Source organism: Arthrobotrys flagrans, assembly GCF_004000055.1.
Source record: "Arthrobotrys flagrans strain CBS H-5679 chromosome Unknown unitig_9, whole genome shotgun sequence".
In the NCBI taxonomy this organism is placed as follows: Eukaryota; Fungi; Ascomycota; class Orbiliomycetes; order Orbiliales; family Orbiliaceae; genus Arthrobotrys; species Arthrobotrys flagrans.
The window spans coordinates 2114732-2134853 of record NW_027137551.1 but is presented as its reverse complement, the minus strand read 5'-3'; the positions used below and the strand labels follow the sequence as shown (position 1 = coordinate 2134853).

The 20122-nt window shown below is 45.3% G+C and overlaps 5 protein-coding genes across 5 annotated transcripts; 1 reads left to right on the top strand and 4 right to left on the bottom strand.

The window, feature by feature from the left end:
* Positions 1-989: 989 nt before the first annotated feature.
* Positions 990-4789, bottom strand: DFL_005974 (uncharacterized protein; the record flags this gene model as incomplete). The annotated part of the gene is made up of 3 exons (XM_067635313.1): positions 990-3369; positions 3429-3914; positions 3975-4789. 3 exons carry the CDS (start codon positions 4787-4789, stop codon positions 990-992), a joined length of 3681 nt encoding a protein of 1226 aa, XP_067489756.1.
* Positions 4790-8274: 3485 nt separating this feature from the next.
* On the bottom strand, positions 8275-9734 carry DFL_005973 (uncharacterized protein; the record flags this gene model as incomplete). The annotated part of the gene is made up of 5 exons (XM_067635312.1): positions 8275-8756; positions 8821-8939; positions 9016-9164; positions 9250-9446; positions 9596-9734. 5 exons carry the CDS (start codon positions 9732-9734, stop codon positions 8275-8277), a joined length of 1086 nt encoding a protein of 361 aa, XP_067489755.1.
* A 2134-nt stretch (positions 9735-11868) lies between these two features.
* On the bottom strand, positions 11869-13196 carry DFL_005972 (uncharacterized protein; the record flags this gene model as incomplete). Its single annotated transcript, XM_067635311.1, has 3 exons — positions 11869-12860; positions 12936-13006; positions 13078-13196. 3 exons carry the CDS (start codon positions 13194-13196, stop codon positions 11869-11871), a joined length of 1182 nt encoding a protein of 393 aa, XP_067489754.1.
* A 2474-nt stretch (positions 13197-15670) lies between these two features.
* On the bottom strand, positions 15671-15946 carry DFL_005971 (uncharacterized protein; the record flags this gene model as incomplete). Its single annotated transcript, XM_067635310.1, has 1 exon — positions 15671-15946. The coding sequence occupies one exon, from the start codon at positions 15944-15946 to the stop codon at positions 15671-15673; it is 276 nt and encodes a 91-aa protein (XP_067489753.1).
* Positions 15947-18561: 2615 nt separating this feature from the next.
* DFL_005970 (uncharacterized protein) lies at positions 18562-19638 on the top strand (the record flags this gene model as incomplete). Its single annotated transcript, XM_067635309.1, has 2 exons — positions 18562-18618; positions 18922-19638. The coding sequence occupies 2 exons, from the start codon at positions 18562-18564 to the stop codon at positions 19636-19638; spliced, it is 774 nt and encodes a 257-aa protein (XP_067489752.1).
* Positions 19639-20122: the final 484 nt, after the last annotated feature.

The window sequence follows — 20122 nt, the reverse complement described above, 5'->3', positions numbered from 1 at the left end:
CCCTATTGGTCTCTTCCCCTTTTAGCGTTCAGTCTTTTCAGCCTTCTAGCATTGCTTTGCGTTTTGACTATCCTACCATCCAGCCCTTTTTTTCGCGTTTCATCCCGGCGGCAGGCTCCAGAAACTGTGCCATTTCTTCCCATAATTTCCTATATATATATTTATTTCCTTTGTATCTCCTTTTGCATGGTTTAGTGGTTTCTCATTTTTAGGAGGTACAACTGGTTGGGTTTGGATATGGAAGGATACAGGGTTGGGATTTCCTTACTAAATATTTTCCTACGGAGGCCTTGCTTTTGGTACTCTGCATTTCTGGTTCAACATTGGTCTGTTTTTCTTTTTTGAAATCTTCCAGCCCTACAGGAGAGGCGTAAGCGGGCTCTCGTGCAACTACGTTGACATTTTGGTCATGATACATGTGTTTCCCTGCTATCCTCCGCGGAATTATAAATCTTCGAATAGCGAGATAATATAATCATGGATTCGCGGCCTCAACCGTAAGCTTACGAAAGGAATATATGATCGTGATCGAACAAAGTTAATCTATTACGAGTATGATGCATTAAAGACCAAAACAGGACCTAAACTATCGGTATTAATATAGTTATAAAATATAAAAGTCTTTGAATAAAGGTTCAAATAACTCCTCATGAACGCCCGCTCCCTTCGCTAAATGAAGTACAAAACCGTGATAAAGGTAGATGCGAGTACTTTTTTTGGAGATGTGTATATTCGTGGATAGCGTATAATCCTCCTCCCGAAGATATAGAACGAATGCGAAGAATAGAAACGAAATAAAATATTAATGCAGAAACGCCTTTGAGAACGCCGTGGAGATATTGTTTGTTAGATTTTGTTGTGTTGGCGAGATGTGGAGGAATTTGTTGACTCCTAGGCGCGCAAATGTTTGCGTCGGTGGCCTTCATTACACAGCCTGCCAAGTTTGTTGTGTGATGCATTGCCTCAAATTGGAATTTTCAAGGTTTCAGCTAAGCTTTCGGAGGAATTCCTTTCTCGATGTCTGTTGGCTTGGAGAATGGGCTGATGGGAGTAATGTTATTTGAGTCGTCGCCAACAACGATAGCAGGCATGGGAGCTGCTGGGGTGGAAAGGGTAGGGGTATCCTTCTCATCAGAAGCAGGGTACCTTTCTTCATCCTCGCTTTCATCGGACTGGTTTTTCTTGCTGCGGCCAAAAGGCTTCTTTGCGGCTCTCCAAGTGTTTCTAAAGACCCATCCGATGGGGTCAAGAACCCAGCGAGCGAAGATGGCCCAGAGACGACCAATAAAGCGGACGAATGGGAGGCAGAAAACCCAACCGGCACGAACAGCTTCGTCCGGAATAAGTCTGATCACGATGGCCCATGGGAGGGAAACGGCTGCGCAAACGATACAGATTGCCCATTGAGGGCCGTTGATGTGAGTGATCGAGAAGGCAGCGCCACCAACGTATATTATGAGAACCTGGCCACCAATCATGATGCAGTTAATACCGATGAAGAAGTAATTTCTGTGGATTCCAGCGAAGATGTTGAACTTGTTATCAAGACGACGGTTGTTGAACTCGTTGAAAATTTGCATCCAGACGAAGGTATTGAATACAATGGTATTGAGCTCGTTCATTTGCTCTTTGGTAGTGTAGCCTAGGATTCTGGCGCCAGCGAAGTAGAGAGTGAAAGTAACGACAAGCTGGAAGATAGCTTGACCGATGATCATCTTCCACATGCGAAGGGTGATGAGCGGCGCCTTCTTACCGGCTGGCTTTCGATCAAGGATTTCTGGTGTTGGAGGGTCGGTGGCCAATGCGAGAGCAGCGAAAGTGTCCATGATGAGATTAACCCAGAGCAATTGAACAGCGGTGAGAACTGGCTTCATTTGATCATTGGAGACTGCAGAAACGAATGCAAGGAGAACAGCAGTGATGTTGACAGTAAGCTGGAACTGGAGAAACTTCTGAACGGCATCATTGACTGCGCGACCCCACATTGTAGCCTTGACGATAGATGAGAAGTTATCATCCATAAGAATGATAGCGGCAGCCTCTTTAGCGGTCTCAGTTCCTGCGATACCCATAGCAAAACCAACGTCAGCGGCGTGAAGAGCTGGGGCGTCGTTTGTTCCGTCTCCGGTACACGCAACAGTTTCTCCAAGGTCCCTCAGTCTGCGAACCAAGATACGTTTGTCCTCAGGAGAAGAACGTGCTAGGACTTGAAGGCGAGGAAGGATAGCATCCATTTCTGGTTGGGACAGTTGACGAAAATCGGGGCCTTCCATAACGATGCCACCCTCGCTATAAATACCGCACTCGGTCGCAATGGCTTTGGCGGTGACAACGTTATCACCAGTGACCATTCTGACAGTGATACCAGCCTTTTGACATTGAGCAACAGCAACCTCAACACCTGGGCGAAGAGGATCCTGAATACCAACCAAACCAATGAAAACACAGTTGTTAAGGATGGAACCGAATTCAACGGCGGAAGCATCATCCTCGGAGAACTTTGCTTCTGCTGGTGGCCATTGAGGAAAATCCTTGTAGAGCATACCGATTGTACGGAGCGACTTCTCGGCGTATGAGTTGATAATTTGTTCAACTGTGGACCTGTCTTGAGCGCTGAAGGCGATAGTCGACACATCGTTTGAGGAGGAGACATCGGCGAGGTAGTGGGAAGCGGATCGCAACATAATCTCAGAAGCACCCTTGACGAAGAGACGGTACCCGGAGGCGGTCTTGAGAGCGACACCCATGCACTTGCGGCCAGAATCGAATGGGAAGATCTGAACAATATTGACGTTCGATCGTTCTTCGGAAACCGGTTGCATTCCAAGGAAATCGCGAGCAAAGATTAAAAGGGCAGTCTCAGTCTTGCTACCAATGAATGTCTTGGCTCCGTTCTCTTCACCCTCGAAGGCTGTGGAATTGATTGCAATGCTCTTAACTAAGAGTTCTTTTACTGCCGGTGTAAAGGTAGAGACGATATCAGTGATTGACCGGTGGGAAAGTCCCTCTTGAAGATTTTCGGTTGCGGCGAAGCCCTTGCCAACCCCAATAGTACCAGCTACGACTGTCATTTGATTGGTGGTCAGGGTTCCGGTCTTATCAGAGCAGATAGCAGTGGCATTTCCCATGATTTCGCAGGACTTCAGAAGTCTAACCAAGTTGTTGTCCTTAAGCATCCTAGTTGTGGCAAAGGCAAGAGCCAAAGTCACAGCGAGTGGAAGACCTTCAGGAATGGCAACAACAACGATTGTGACGGCAGTGATGAGGATGTCCGTGAAAACCGAAGCCTTTTGAGCAGGGGATTCATCGTTTCCAGGCAACTGCGCAAGGAACTTAATCAAGAGAACGAAGAACAAGAGACCAGCCGCCCTAAACGCTCAAATTAGCATGTTTTAAAATCGTTGTGATGATGTGATATAAAAACTTACGAGCCACCGAGCTTTGCGATCATACCAGCCAAACGATTAAGCTTCTCTTGGAGAGGCGTGGCTTCGGCTTCAGTGCGGAGTGCCATCATGATCTTGCCAAAGCTAGAGTTAACACCGACCGAGGTAGTCATGTAGGTACCGACACCCTCGAGGACTTTAGCGCCGGAGATGACGAAGGGGTCCATTTTAGCAGTGGCAGTTCCGTTGCGAAGGTGTCTCCAAACCTCTTCACCGGGCGTCTTCTTCATCATGTCAGATTCGCCGGTCGCGCTGGATTCGTCGCACTTGACATTATGGCCCTCGACGAAGACACCATCGGTTGGAATGAGGTCACCAGGTTCGATGTGAACAATGTCGCCGACCATAAGATCGTAGACAGAGACCAGGATCGACTTTCCAGACCGGACAACTTTGATTTCCCTGGAGTCCTTCTTCTTGTTGAGCTTGACGAATTGCTTTTCTTTTTGATAATCGTTGATGGCTCCACTAAACGATTTGTTAGCCGTCTATAATCGATACAAAGATATATGTTAGAATACCACTTACACCAAGACGACAATGACAATGGCCACGATAATAGCGACACCTTCTATCCAATCCGCGCCCTTAACACCACCTTCTTCCTCTTCTGATTCGGGGTGTTTGCGAAACGTTTCATAAAGACCAAGGGCCAAAGAAATAACTGCAGCTGCCGTAAGAAGTAAAAGAATTTCATCTTTGTAGGCATTCCACATAAGCTTCCACAACGGAGTCGCTTTTTTCTCCGGGAGGGTATTGTCCTTAAAAACTCTAAGTCTGTCGGCATAAGGCGTATTATCGCCAGAGTGCGGAATATGAACCGCTTGACTTTGAGTTCCCTTCTTCGGTTCATCTTCACTGCTAATGACAGCTTCGTTAAAACTTATAGGAGTATCGATGGTCGTCTCATCAATACTTAAACCGGTTCGTAAATCCGTTTTTAGTCCCTTAGCGATACCAAAAATACCTCCCATGGCCTGGTATGCGGATAACGACTTTGGGTTTAACATTTTATTCAGATGGCCGGGGGTAAATGCAAACGGATTATTTTCAGCTTTAAAATCATTTTCTGATCCTAAATCAGGTTTTAGAGCTTCCTCCGGGCTGACCCCGTCGAACATGCCCATGGAACTTGATCTAGGTCGTAATGTGGATCCACCAATGGACGACGCGGTACTATAATGTCGGACATGGTGGGGCCCCGCTGTTAAATAAGAATTTGTCGGAGTAGTCGGAGAGCCAAAACTCTCACTTCTCGACCGTCCACTCGGAGAATCATCGACGGGTGTTATTGTAAGATGTTGGTCGGTGCTAACCGTCAAAGACGGCACCTGTTGCGCCATGATGATAGTTTTGCGAGACTGTGTTGTCTGTTGTAGTTAGATTGATAGATGTCGACTCAATTGACCCTTGTTCGTTCGTAACGGTTTTGTGCAACGACTGGTCGACTAAATAAAGTAAACGCTTCGAATCGAATATTTTCTTCGAAAGCTTCTATTATAGATTCAACGCCGCTTCGTTCCTGATATCAAGGCTGTTGAGGTTCTATTTATGGTATTGCAGGAAAGAGACTTGATGAAAGGGGTATATATCCAAAGTCCAGAAGAGGAGAAAATAAAAGTTATGCAGGAAACGATATACGGGGACAGATACAAGAGAAGGCTCAGATGATAACCCCGTCCTTTAGCTGACCCTTTTAATGAAAAAGACGCAGGAGCTGCGAGTGAGGCGTTCTTGAGGAGTCGGATCTTTCAATAGCCGCGATTCGATCCTTTAGAAATGAAAAAGGGTTTGGGGATATATAATTGATCCCCTCAATACGTATTAAATACGATGACGAAAAGGAAAGAACGGACTAAGCATTTTAATGGGCGAAGTAAATTTGACTGACTGCCTTGACAGCTCTTGCTTTCGGACAGAAGAATCCAAAAGTGCTTTTGGGATTGGCAATGTTGTGCGCATGGTCGAACATTTCCACGTACTGTGTATCTGACAAGAAGGCTGTGCAAAAGTCTTGGTACAGGGGGGAAGGCTGTTGGGTTTCCATGATATGCTTTGGGTTCAGAGTAATCCCGCTTAACGACCCTTTGCAGGCAGGATATTTGGCCACCCAAGCTTCTCTCCTGCTTCCCTTGCCATATAGTATTGAGCTTTTAAAGACCTTAAAAGCAACGATCGTCTATCTATCCTTCTTCTTATTAATTATTAGTGTCTATCTGGATCTCCATTACTTCGATTTTGTGCAAATCGCCTGTCCGTGGGGCTAGGATTCCAAGAAAATGACTTTGTTTAAACGACAGGTGCTAGACTCGAGGCCAGCCGGGACCACCACACAGGGCGCCTAAAAAGTTACACTCGACGCCCTCTCCTCCAAGAAATCAAACCGCCCAGCTAAGAGCTGGTATCGCAGACAAGAGCATGATAGCCACCCTTACTCTTAATTGATTAGGATCCTTTGGCGCCTACTTTGACAGTTAGGGCCGCGGGTAGGTCTGGTCTCAAATCATTCATCCGCTTTCGTTGAGTGGGAGCAGGGTCAGCTGTTTGTTCGTATGTAACGAGTATATACTACTCTCATCAATGTATCAAAAAGTCTCGTCGGCAGCTTCCTGAGCCGTTTATCTTCTAGACAGACGGGATTGTACCGCCAAGGCCCTCCTTCCTAAAATATACCTCTCACGATCCGCTCCGAACAGCAGTACCGAACATCATATGCATGTATCATCCAACGAATGGGTTGCCAAGTGAAGCCAGCAACGATGTAGATTTTTCTTGGACAGGGCCCAGACACATGTTATGTCAACAAACAGTTTGCAAATGGCAGCTGGTAACAGAACAGAAAGCTTACACTATCAACCTCTTGGGACTAACGTTGAACTTCGGCCACACGCGGGTTCTTGGAGAACTGTTTTCAGTTAGAAGTTCGAGATATCTGCTGTTTCAACGATGCCAATGCAGGACTAGTGACGCACTAGCATCGATCAATGAGGTCGGAACTCTCTATATCGTTGGAATCCACTTGGCATCACATCAATCATCAAAGTCAAGAACTGAATCTTGATTTCTGATATGTCCCATCCAAGACGTGGGGAAAGAAACTAAAGTCTACACAGCCTCAATCTACCCTGGAACTCACTCCATGTTTGTACGATTCGATATGTACACAAGACCTTGGGAATGTTCCAAGACGCGTTCGATCACGAGGATATATTGCTTATATGCTCGCCTCCATGTTAACAGTCAGAGGATTTTCTGCCAATACTTTTCTTCCGTTACACTGTTCGACCCGCTAACTGCTTAAATCCTCGCCCCAACCGTTGCGAAAATGTGTTGAGGTTTGGTTGGTGTCAGCCACAGTATTGTGGCTAATATATGGCTGTGCCCATAACGGAGGTTTTCACCAAGTGGCAAAGTACGTATGCAACGGTCGGGCCTCATTATGTGTTTCCAAGGCCCGTTACCCCGAAAAGCTGTGGCGGCGCCTTGTGATGAAATTTACTTTATGCGATGACTCGACGATTTGGACCATTATGAGCTGAGGTGGCTAGTAACTGTGGCTTGAACACACACAAATAACCTCACACACAACACAGCAGCGATTAGGCAGCTCTCCAAAGAGGAAAGAGAGTTCGTGGATATTGCAGGAAGAAAAAAAATCCTTGGCCTTTTCAATTATCTTGCAATTCTGTAGCTACCTAATCGTCTGATGTTCCCCTAACCATAACGACGATTTCAGCCTTTTTTTTTTTGCGATTTTTCTCGTTATCAAATTTTTTCCCAGTTATTCGGGAAATTTTTCAAGGGGTTCCGGGTTGTAAACTTTTGCACTGCCTCAGACAGAGAGTCTTGATACCAGCTTAGCCTAGTAGGTAGCGACAACCAAGAAATCGTCATTCTAAGCATTACAATAAGCTTGTTTGAAAAAATACAGTTGTTTCGCTCTTCTGGAATGCGATATACGGACCTTTCGGAGGTGGCCAAAGTGGTCGAACATCTAAGCCCATACGGGCCCGACGTTCAAACCTAGATCGATCATGAAGGGTCAGGTTTTCGACATCCCCACGTGTCCGTAATATACAGGGAGATACAGGGCTGAAATTATCTCTCTCTGATATTCAACAGGGTGAGAATCAGTTCCTCTCCAAGCCTTACAAGATTACGAATCGAAATTGTCTAGCGGAAGAAGTTATGCTTATTTCAAAGCGAGGAGCAGGCTAGGTATCACGATGGTAAGCATCAGAATACGAATCTAACACGGCACAACGATCGGCCTTCTCCTTCAGCTATCCTCCGACACATGCATGTTGCACCGAAGACCACTCCAAAGAACGGAAGCTGTGTCAATATATTTCCCTCATTATCCGCTGAAGTTGGGAACCTGTGAAAAGTGGGCGCAGCAAGTCGGCATTACAGGGGACAAAACCTTCCATTTTGCTTTGGGCGGAAACTCTAACAGCTCACGATTAGCGATATCCTTTCTTTTTTTTTTTGAAAAAAGTTGGAAGTTATATCACATTCATACGAAAGCCTTGCATTTGCTATAGCCCATTCGGCATGATATACTTGTCATTCAACATTCCCTACGGAAAACCTAGCACAAAGGAAAAATATACATTTTCAACCCGCTTCGTCCTAGAAACTTCATAGATCCACAAAAACAAACATAAATATCAGAAAATGACTCGTCATGAGCAGAAGCACTGCCCGCCATTATATTGCTTCATGTTAACGACGTAGTTCAGTATCAGGCAGCTTTCAAGGCTTTGGTGATTTTTGTGAAGGAGATGGCGGTAAAAGAAAAAAGGAGATAGAAGGAAATGTAATCCTCTCAGTTATCCTGTTGCAAGTGCTTCTCGTTGACTAGCACAATCCTATATCGCGCCTCAGAGCGATTGAACGCTTTGATAGCCTCATTAACCTGCGACATGGGGAAAGGATTGGCCCAAGTCTTGAGTCCTTTATCGTTGGCAAGCTGTAGCGCTTCCCTAATCTCCTTGCGAGAACCGATGGCTGTTGCTGTGAGACTTCTATTGGTGAAGAATAATGCAAATGCATTAAAGCTTGGGAGGTTGCCTTCCGGGGCTCCGATTTGGACCATAGTTCCCATGGGTGCGAGGAGGCCGAGATACTCTTGGAGAGGCATATCGACCGAGTCGACCGTGTTGACAATAAGGTCGATCGTTTTCTCGTACTTGGTGGCCCAGTCAGGCTCGTCTTTGGTAGCAATGAATTTGGTAGCACCGATTTTGAAAGCATCTTCCTCCTTTGATCGACTGCGAGAAATGACCACGACTTCATCGGCTCTCAGTGCTATGAATTGTCAGGTGAAATTAGCCCAGGTGCCTTCTCAGAATTAAGAGGAAGAGGAAATTACCTTTTGCCCACATAACACCGAAGTGACCCAAGCCGCCGAGGCCAATGATGCCGACCTTCTTTCCAGGTCCCGCACCGTATCTCTTCAGTGGAGAAAACATTGTGACACCGCCACACAACCTGTAGACAAACCAGTTAGTAAGGCATTTTCATTAAAAGGCTTTAAGGCCTTGAGAATTGAGACGCAGAGATATACATTGGAGCTAGGATTTCCGAAGGAATATTAGGATAAGGAGTCAGGTTGATCGCAAAGTGTCCGGGAACACGAGCGTAGTCTGCATATCCACCCATTGTCCTGTCTCCATTCTTATGTCGCATATCATACGTTTGAACGAAGTTAGGACACTATAAAACCCAATATCCGTTAGATTTATACTATAAAACATATTGATATCGATATATCGTGAATTTCCAGATAATGAATACGTACGTAAGGCTCATTATCGGTCTTGCAAAGATTGCATTCCAAGCAGGAATCACTTTGAGCACCAACACCGACTCGGTCTCCAACCTTGATACCAGTGACTTTGCTACCAACCCGAATGGCACGTCCAACGATTTCGTGACCAACGACATAGGGAAATTCCGGTTTGTGCCAGCCGCCTCTCAAAGTGTGGACATCGGATCCTAGTGTTACGAAAAAGAGGATATTAGTATTATTTACTGATCCACATAGGTTCAAACGGCCATGCAATTGCAAATGTTTGAAATCAAGTCTTCTTGTAGCCTCGAGGTTGTGGGACATAAATCTAGTCAACGTGTTATAATTAACATACCACACATGCCGCAATGGGTAACTTCGATATCAATATCAGTCTCCTCCCATGTTTTAGGAGTGAAGGCCTCCCAAACGAGATTGCCATCGGCTGCAGAGAGGTCTTTGCCAACCCAACCGTTGAAAGTGTCTTTAGCCATTGTAAATGTTCTTGAAAGAAGAGATGCCCGGAGGGTGATGTGTTGATAACGTGTGATTATGGTAATATAACGGCAATTGATCAAATTCAATTAATTGATTCAATCGTAGAAAGAAGATAATATTGCTACGCGATGGTGAGTGATTGGGAGTTAGGACTGTGGTCAAAGAGAGGTCAAATCCGCTCTTTATATAGTATTCGTCTATCGCTCGAAGCCAGTTACAATTGTACAAACTGGTCTGTGCACCATTAATTCGTATATTGAACTATAATTTTGATATTGCATGATTCTAAACTTAATCGGGTATACTAGTGTCTACGAACCCGGATAAGTTTCAAATAGGATACTGTGATAACGGCATCCGGCAAAAATTGAAGAAAAAAACAAAGACATATGCCTCGAGGCTGACGAGTGAGACCACACTATTGAGCTCACTTAAGCCAAGCATTTTCGATGATCGTATACTATTCGTTCGATACTCCGACCTGGGAATGTACACTATCTACCTAGGTAGAAGTATACTTACATACGCACAAGCTATACCACAAACAGGGGATACAAACGGCGGTTAACGGGCCCGCCTAGGGACGCTTATCCAAGCAAGCAAGCTTTAAACCGTCTAAACACTATCTCCATTGCGAAAAGAACCCCATATCTCAGCATCTTGACTGGCAAGCCAGATGACTAAAGGCCACGATTTAGCTGATATTGGGAGGTTCTCAACAGTACGGAACCGAATACCTTGGGTGGAACATGCGCAAGTACTATCGGTACATCGTTGATATCATGATTCAAATTAGCATCGACTCCACGCGCTGAGGAGACAGACTAAGGTCGGACGGCATGGAAGCAAATGCTTCACATGCATATTTCTGCATATATAATGTAGCATGGATGCTATGGACTTCGAGATTAGCTGATGATCATGCATTGGCGTCGCCCGCGTCGAGTTAAACTCCCTGGCCCTTCGTTAGTTCCTAACCCCTGCCCCACCGGCCGCTTGGAAAACTTAAAAATCAGCTGGAGTTAGATGGCTTAGTAATGGCCCTATCTCCATTTTCCGCACCACCAAAAAGCATTGGCCATACAACCCTGTAGTTTGGGACTATGGAAAAAATTTTTGACCTCTAGCTTCTCAATTCAGGGCAACATGCTAACAGATCGTAGACTTTGAAGCGGCTCTGCCGATTATGTTGAATAATAATCATGATAAGGTGTTTATTGCCGTCCTCCGAGCGCTTGGGAAAGGTGCCTTGTGTGTTACAGACCCTGCATTACACATATTACGTAGACAAAGCCTGATCAGCTGAAACTAGAAGATGTTTAAAATTTTGTCGCGAGGCCAAGTCTAGATATTGCATTTGAGCTTGCAATTAATGCTCGAGCAATTGCATGACTCTACTCCACCACATGCAACGCATTTTCACACTGCATACTTTAGTTGCCTCATAACTGTAGCTGTCAAACAACTGACCAAGTTTGTGGAAGATTTCGGATATTATCACTTGATTATTCTATTATCTTATAATCATGCTATTGTTGCGTCAATCGACGTGTTTCTTGTTTTGAATATCGCTACATAATCATGATTAGACGATAAAACGCCATTTATGCGTATGGATTCTTCCAAAGTAGTAAGACGGCGGGGTGTAAAAGTACCTGGTATATATGCAGCATGTAAGCTGGAAATCTGCAAAGCCGGTCTTAAAGCGTGATAGGGAACTCGGCACTCGGAACTCAGCAACCTTCACCACCATAGAGCACCTCGACTTTAATGGAATTAATATATTCATGTTACTATTAACATGATTTTTCTAACCCTTGACTGGTGACATGATGGATAAGGATGGATGTAGAAGTGCGAGGAAGGAACAGATCGAAGCTTAAGTGTATCAAAGAAAAAGAAAAAAAGATCGCTGCCCATTAATAAAAGGAAAATGCTCTGGTTCCCACCTGTATAAAATCCCAGCACAGAAAAAAAGAAAAAAAGAAAGAAAAAGAACGAACGAGAGAAAAGAGAGAACGATGAGGTTGGCAACTGGCGAAACAGCAACATCGAACATCTCTTCTCTAGAACGGCTAATTCAAATGGTAAGTTTTAGAACAAGCATTCGCATACCGTATAAACCGAGCTCTAGGTGCAAGGAGGTCCGGGTTGAACCGCAGCTTGAGCAGCCTTTCTAATATCATCGGCACGATTAAGTGCAACCATATAGTCGATGAGCTCCAATTGGCGATCGATAGGGTAGGAAGGAGACTTATCGAGGCGATCGGGAGGGTGGACCCCTTTGTGCGAGTTGAATGGCTTGTTGTATTTGTTCCCGCCATTGGGCCCGGGTTGTTTATCGAGCCTTCCGCCCTTGAAATCCGCAAGTTTCTGTGGACACTGTTTATAGAAGTGTGTAGGACCTCCACAATAGGTGCACGACTTCATGCGCGGCTTAAAGAAAGGGTGCATCCCAGGAGCACGAGAGTTGTGCCTTTGAGCTGATAGGCCAAACGCAGGAGGGAAAGTAGTAGGCCCAAAGGCTCCTGGAGATCTCCTACTTTGCCATTGTCCGATAGTAGGAACCTGCAAATTTGAGGAGCCAACAGCGAAGGGTTGCTGTGGCTGTGGACCACCTTGCCAACTACGGAAGTTTTGTGGGACTGAGGGTCCGAAAGCACGATTGTGCATCATGTACGGTGGAGCAAGACCCCCAGGTTGGATTGGTATAGAAGGCTTATTGAAAGGAGCCGAGCCTTTGGTGGTACTGGGAATGGCTCGGGGGACACCGTTGATCGAAATCTTCGTCGTAGGCTGTTGTCCGACCGGGTCTGGGTGCGAGAAAAGCTGCTGTTGTTGTCGTTGATGATGAGCAGGAGGCTTAAACTCGTTGTCGCTGCCAGCCTCGGTCTGAGGCTGCATTTGCCAATGGCTACTGGTGATGGAGAGTTCGCCAGTAGAACGGGGACGGGTTATTTCATCATCGCCACCGGATACGGGGGTATACAATCCGTGGAGAAGATGATTATTATCAATCGAAAGTGACATGCTTCCAACTTTCTCGATGCTGTTCTCAGTGTCACTGAGTTTTTTTGATTTGGAACTCCCCTCAGAAGAACGAAGGTTCTTCTCTGAGGCATCTACTGATGTAGCAATCCTTTATTAGCAATATCACAATGTGATGGGCCTGGGGGGGCTGTTAGAAGCTTATAAACCTTTAGCTCTAGTGTCATGCTCAGTCGGTTTGTTCGCCCCCGCCTGGTTGGTAGCGGCTCCCAGAATGAAGCTAGAAAAGGCGCCTAGTGTCAATATCTTCTGCTGCTGTCTTGTGTGCTAATCTATATTCCCTTGACTTACCTCTTCAAAAGAGCAAGGTTATCCTTTATTTCGGCAATATCCGCCGTTTTGGAATCAAGCTCGACCTTCATTCCTCGAATCAGAGACACAATATGCTCCTGATTCGTAGGCGAATCCATCTAGGCCCACACAAATTCATGGTCAGCCAACGGCCTCTACAGCACAACAGTCTCGTTATCGAGACTGCAGCATGACGCGACGAATGCACATCTGGCCGAGAGGACATCAGGATTAAGGTCAACAATGCTTGCCTTCGTTTATTAACCACTTGGGGAATAATCCTATTGATTCAATTGATACGAGAACGAATGTGAAGATGTATACGAGGACCGGCTATAACAAGCGGGTTCTCGAGACCAAATCACAGAGAAACGAATGCAAGAGAGCCGACACTAATCTGTACTCTCCCTGATGAAGAGAATGAGAGCTTCGAGGAGGTAGAGGGCTCGTCGGAGAATGAGGTTTAGATTTGATGAAAAAAGTGTGGATGATTGACGACGACAGCGATGGTAAAGTGTGAAGCTGAGACGTGACGGTAGGCTGTATGTTAATAAAAAAAATGGGAGAAGCGTTTGTGTGCTTATATACTGCGTCAACGCCTACCCCCCTCTCAACAACACCACAGCTATTCTTCCTGCCACTACTAATCCACCAAAGCCATGACGGCCAGTCTCTGTAGTGAATCCTCTGAAACCCATAGAACATCTATTCTAAGCCCTAGAATCAATGATGTTCTGCTAAGAATACTGATGGAACCCTCTACCCTATATCTGATATCTATATATGAAGAAATATCCACTGGAATTTCGATCAGGCAGCAGGAACCTCGATACAATATCAAAAAATACGCAACCCTATCCGCAGCACACATCCGCAGTAGAACTTGAACGAAGAGCTCTAAATGACTCTATTCAGTCCCACATATCTACATCTAGAATCCCCAGATATCCCATCATCCTTCGGCTCGGAATAAACTAAAGGGGACCGTCCAACCGAGAATAGGCCGAACCCTCAAGTCGGATTGTATTATCGAAACGATGGCAGCCGTACTATTTGGACTTATAGATACCCACCGCACGTTTTAATGCTAGGCCTCATGACCTTTCGACTGCCTGGCAGCGATAAGTCCGGCTTCCACTCAAAGAAATTACGCATCTAGACTCCAACTTAGAAACCTACCGATATTTTCCTTTTGTAACTTGATTAAGCTTCAATCTCTAAACCGGAGAAGAATTTAATTTAATGCCAATATGGAAAGCCATAAGACTTTCTTTTGTCTCGAGCTATCGCTTGTTATCTCTACTTAGGTACAAGTTAGCGAAATCTAAGATATATAAGCCATTGAACCAGTAGAACTATCAACGTTATCCAAGCAATGAAGACTTGATAGCGTTATTCTGTGTTCGGGATAATCAACATGTATAATATCCGCTAATACATATTCATATTGATTAAATTCTGTATGTTGTACACAGGCTATTATTATGCTTGATAGGCCCGTCTCGAACAAGGTAATAGGCTATCTCGTAAGCCAAATTCTACTACGAAGGTGACAGGTTTTTTAGTGTACGAGACCAAGAAAATAAATCTTCGTAAATCGATTTGAAATAACCAAATCATCATGATAGTCTTATGAAACTAACATTATCCTTTCGAGAGCCATATTCGTTCAATGCCGTAATGTTTGGTACGCTGCGTAGAGAAATAAATTATTTGAAGGATACGAGACTAGTCTAGAGCATGGTGTTATGGGAGAGCGCAGCTTTCGAATAACTCTCTCTCCTCAAAAATTTCCATTATATTTTCTCCACTTCCACCTTCCTCATCCTCTCCAAAGCTCTCCTACCATTAACTTTTATGTATCACACTAAAAACAATATGATTTCCGATGAATTTCGAAATCACCTTCAGCCGAGGTGCTGGCGACGAATGCCAGAAGGAAGAGGGTAAGTTTGCTATCTCCATAGGCCTAGCTCCCGTTACCGCATCGATCAAGCTTCCCATTATTAGAACTACCTATCCTCGTTCCCGGGTGGTAGCATGTATTCCCTTGATTTATGTCACCTCTCCTATGCGCTTCTCTTTCGTCTACCCCCGACGATAACAATTTCCTCTATTTCCTATATCTGCCCAAGATGTGTTGGTTCCGTTGCTGTTCTCATCAGCCAATCAGGATGCGCCGCTAGTCCACTCTCTGCCCAATCAGGAAATCGACCACCAAAAAATATTCCAACAAAGACAACACAACGTGTTGTGCATATCAAATTGTTGTGAGTGTTTGCTAATGTAGGTGTTGTGAACGAATAGGGCGGGGGATTCTAAATCCCCAGCAGCCACCTCCCCTAAGAGCTGGCGTGCTAGGGTGCGAAAGGTGTGGGCCCGCTTGAAGGGGCCCAATAGAAAGCCAAGGAAGGATGAGACGAAGGAGGTTGTAGAGGCCCTCACCCGGCGAATCGCCGATTTGGAGGAGAAGTTGGAGGAGTAGGCGGCGGAAAGCCTAGACCAGCTGGTGTCTCTTGAGAGCTAGCCCGGGTCCATCCTGAGATATGTTTTCGACCTCAGAGTATTGGACTTTGGGGGTTTCAGTCTTCTTTTAGTGACTAGGGCGAGGAATATCGAGACTAGCACCTGTGGTGACATGACAACAGATGAAGGCGAGAGTTCGGATGATACTACGATCTCGGACTCCCAAGATGACCAACCCTCCAATACCCCCGTTTTCGGTGGGCAGGACGAGGCAGCTGGCCATCGGAACGGGGACAAAGGAGGGCCAGCGCTTAGCGCTGCCTTCGCAGAGCATCTTCAGGTGCTTAACCTGAGCAGCCTTCCTGCCAGGTTCCAATGCTGCCCTCCGGAGTTCTGCACGCATGACGCGATGGTTTCTGCAATAGAGGGCGTGCTCAGACTAGAGGTCTCGTAGTCTAGCCTGAGGATCTACTGTACGGGGCTCTCTGGCGGTCCCAGCCTGACGGGAGTGCCGAATGACGCGGGCGGCGCACGGGGGTGAGTAGACTGGGAATAAGATACGGATAGTAGGGATGGGGGCGTGAGGGGCGACTAGCAAGTTTAGTACTGGGGGGGGGTTTTTTTTACCAAGTTTTCCCCTTTGTGAGCTTCGTGAGCTCACAGGGACGATGATAATGAACATTAATTTTCAATGCCTCCCATCCAGTGTGACGATCCAGTGTGATTCCGTAAAGATCCGCTGGTGCAGTTGAATAACTATGCTTCTATAAAGTGTTTAGGTACAACTGTTTTAAATATGCGGAAGCCTACACAGTTACCGAGACTACTGGTAGATGGAACTTCTTTATTCACTCATCTGAATTCTCAACCTAGAAGACACTCTCTCCTATCTAGCCGCCAAATCAAAAGACGGCCAAATTTCTTAATAGCTGATGTGATAAACGCTATACCACATGCTTTTGCGTCGATCTTAGAGCTTGGCTTCCCTAAAACACCACCTCCAGATCCTTGCATCCGTACATACCATTTACCTGTTGATATTCTGTAAACTTTTTTAAAATATAATACCTAAGCGCATAATGTGCCACCCATATATTCATAGATCTTTTCTTTGAATTGCTAGATACAATAAATTTCGAGCTAACTACATCGCATCTGTACCACAGCCGAAGTTTGTGTTAATTATGGCACCGTCACTCTCACCACCCTCCTTTGAACTGCACACAAATAACCCTAGAAGCTAATGTTATATTATAATAGGTAAAATTTGCTCCTTAGTAAAATATAATGAGTAGTCCCGAGTTGTATCCTTCGTAGCTCACCGTGGGTATGAAACAACGCTTCGAGCCTCAACGATACTACAACAATTTCAACGGGGGCATTAGCTAGAACGAAAAGTGTTCGGATGCTAAAAATTTAGGCCTTGTATATGTGGATGCCATTCGAATTGGACCCGTCTTTTATGTACTTTTTCTAAAGGTTCGTGCAAGTTCGTTGCATTCCGGAAGGGCAGGACAACGGCCCGGGAAAACCTGGATAATATGGGAACGTCAGTTTCGAGCCATACACCCCTACAGAAATATTTAGTGCCATTGTGGTTACCCTTCGTTTTATCTTAGATCTATCGCAACAACCCGCCCTCTGTCGGTTGATCCTGTTCTCTAAATATTAAGTATGTAATATATGATCTAGGTGCAAAACCAACACTCTTTCGTATTACTTTCGATATAAAATTCATTGACTATCTTACCATCATATGGGTAAGTTATGGAATTCTACGAATTACTGATATGTGGTATGCCGCTATGGTCTTCTGATGCAGTTTGCCATATTCTGATAGTATGCGGCTTTGTCTAATGTGGGGTAAATCTATATCTCCTCGGACTTCGTCATTTAGCAAATTCCTGCCAAAGAAATTCTAATTTAGGAGTATTTTAATCAGCAAGGGGTCGGAGAATATTCGATAGTTAATTACGCCAAAAGGAATGCTCATGATCATGTGCATTTATACCCCACACCATCTCTTCTCAAACTAAAATATTTTGGTGGCTTGCCCTTTAGTATCCACACTGAAAAAAAAAAAGGTCCCATCAGGATGGTCTAAACCCCTTACATGATTACATCGCCAAATCCGGGGACAAAATTTTTTGAAACCGTTCAAAGAGTGGGGGTTATAAATATTCCCATTACACTAGCCTCGGGTTTTCCGCTTCCAGGTACAGGACTTCGCTAAAAGCTCTGTGATTATGGCAGATGCAGCGTGTGCTCTTGCTTGCCTGATGGAACTAGACTGGATTTAAGGAAATAATAGCAGATATAATGAGTTCAGTAGGAGATGCGGTGTCTAAATTTTTTTCTGTTTAAAAAAAAAAAAGATTTGCCATAGAAGAGACTTCAGGATGTTGTATCTTTGGGCGAAGAAGGCAAATATCTGGCGGCTTAGGGAAACTCTACTCATCGAATTTTCTGAATCAAGGCTAAAAACCAAACTAACAGCATTTTGTGGGGTAATTGGACTATCCCGTTGAATGTGGACCGAATACAGTCGGAGTACTAGCGTAGACCGAATCATTCCAGCTTTTCAGGAGTAACTCAGGAGTAGGGAGTACTTAATGTCGAGGTTTACCCGACTGTTGGAAACTTTTGGTTTTGGAGTGCTCGGGAGCCTTCAAACTCTTCGACGGATCTTCTTGCACTATAACCTGGCCTGGCCTTTCATTCACTTATTTAACCCTCGTTCATTCATCCTTTCGTTTCTATCGCTGCCCTGTCAATTGTATCGGTTACTTCCCTCCCGTCTACCGAGTATTGTATTATCACCACGGTTGCAACACAAACGGACGAGAAAAACCACTCGAGCTATTCGTCGTCACATAGAAACGGGAACGAGAAACGACATTGCAGACGACATCCTTGCGCTTGCAGCTTTAGCTCTCCGCACGCTCTCCCTCGAGCTCCAAGAAACCCACCGGCAACATTGATTTTATCCAGTCGAACAAGATCCAGCATTGGCCGGGAATGGCATCCGCTCCACAACTAGATCTATTCCCTCTGGTGGCTCCGTTCCACGACCAGGTAAGGATCCTATATCGCGCTTTTTGATAATGCCCCTTTCCCTCTTTCGTTCAGCGGATGCGTAATCGATATCCTTGGGAACCCGATCACGCTTGATATGCATGTTGGACAAAAACTTGGTTGGATCTGGGGTTCGCTGCTAGATTCCATAAACCGCGGTATTTTTTGGAGTTGCTTGAGTGCATATATGTTAAATGTACATACATGTAATGCATATGCAGTATTTAAAGCTAGCTTTATCTTCCCCGCATCTCACTTCCGGCAACCAGTCCAGCTGACTATATTACTCCGTCGTGGCTATAGGTCTTTAATAAGCGTTCGCCCTTATCGATTGCCCACCTCCAGAGGAAAGTAGTCCTCGATAGGCTTCTCGAGATCTTATTTATGTTCCAACAGCAATATTCTGCGGGCAGAGGTATTGCTCTTACTGTCAGTCACGAGTCAAAGACTGATACCGGTCAGTTGGATTCGAAGAAGCCTGTTGCCGCCATCCTAGGTACCACAAGCTCATTGATTGCGAGAAGGGTTGCTGTTAAGAAACTGGCAACCCGTTTACCGTTTTCCTCGACAAAAGCCCTACACCATGCAAGAAGGATGCAGTTCCTAGGCAGGAACAGTTGGGTTCGCGGACGAAACCAACAAAGGAGTTTGAATCTTTTGAGGTTCACGGTAGTGGGGTTTGGGGGTACGGATCCGTGGGGGGAATTTATATTCCCGTGTGGGGCAGCACTGTGGTTTTGGATTGGAGAGAATGGAACTGGGGACCTCATGGCGGAGTCTTCTCTTGGTGGCTTGATCGAGGAAGGCCCTCACTCGGTTGGCGAACCGACAGTCGCCGAGTCTTTGCCTTCATCGAACCCGATTGGAGGTCAGTATCTCGAGGATATCGCCCGGTACAAACGGGCACCAACTTCGGATACCGGATGTTTGGACCTGGATAATCTTTTGGATGACCTGGACGACTTCGCATTGCCTGCAGCAGAGGAATCTGAAGCCGATTCCTGGCATCTCAGTTTCTGATGGGCGTATTTGGCTAGTGGGTACGTGGGTCGTTGGTCTGAACCTGGCTTGCTCCAGCAGTTCTACTACAGACGACGGTGTCTTACGTTGGGACATTGATCATGACGGAGTCCTTTCTTTTCATTTAGTTTTGGTGGACGGAATTCTCTTGCTCGCTTATGTTTGCTCGCTTTTTTTTTTCTGGAAAAAGTCTTGTTGGTCATTCACATTGAAGGTCGATCGGTGAATGTGTAGTTTGCACATGTGGGGGGACCCTTCGAACTTCTCGTCACATTCTCAGTGGGAACGAACGGCACTGGGACATTTCATATCATTGGCGTTCTATCACATCAGCGGCATTTTTCTTTAATTCCATTATAGGTTGTTGGGGTTTCAATTTCTGCTCTGGGTTGACTGTATAATATTTCATATCTGATACATATCCTTTTCTTCGTCTTTTCTCTTTGAGCGTTCTATTTATCGACATGATAAGGGCATCGATATG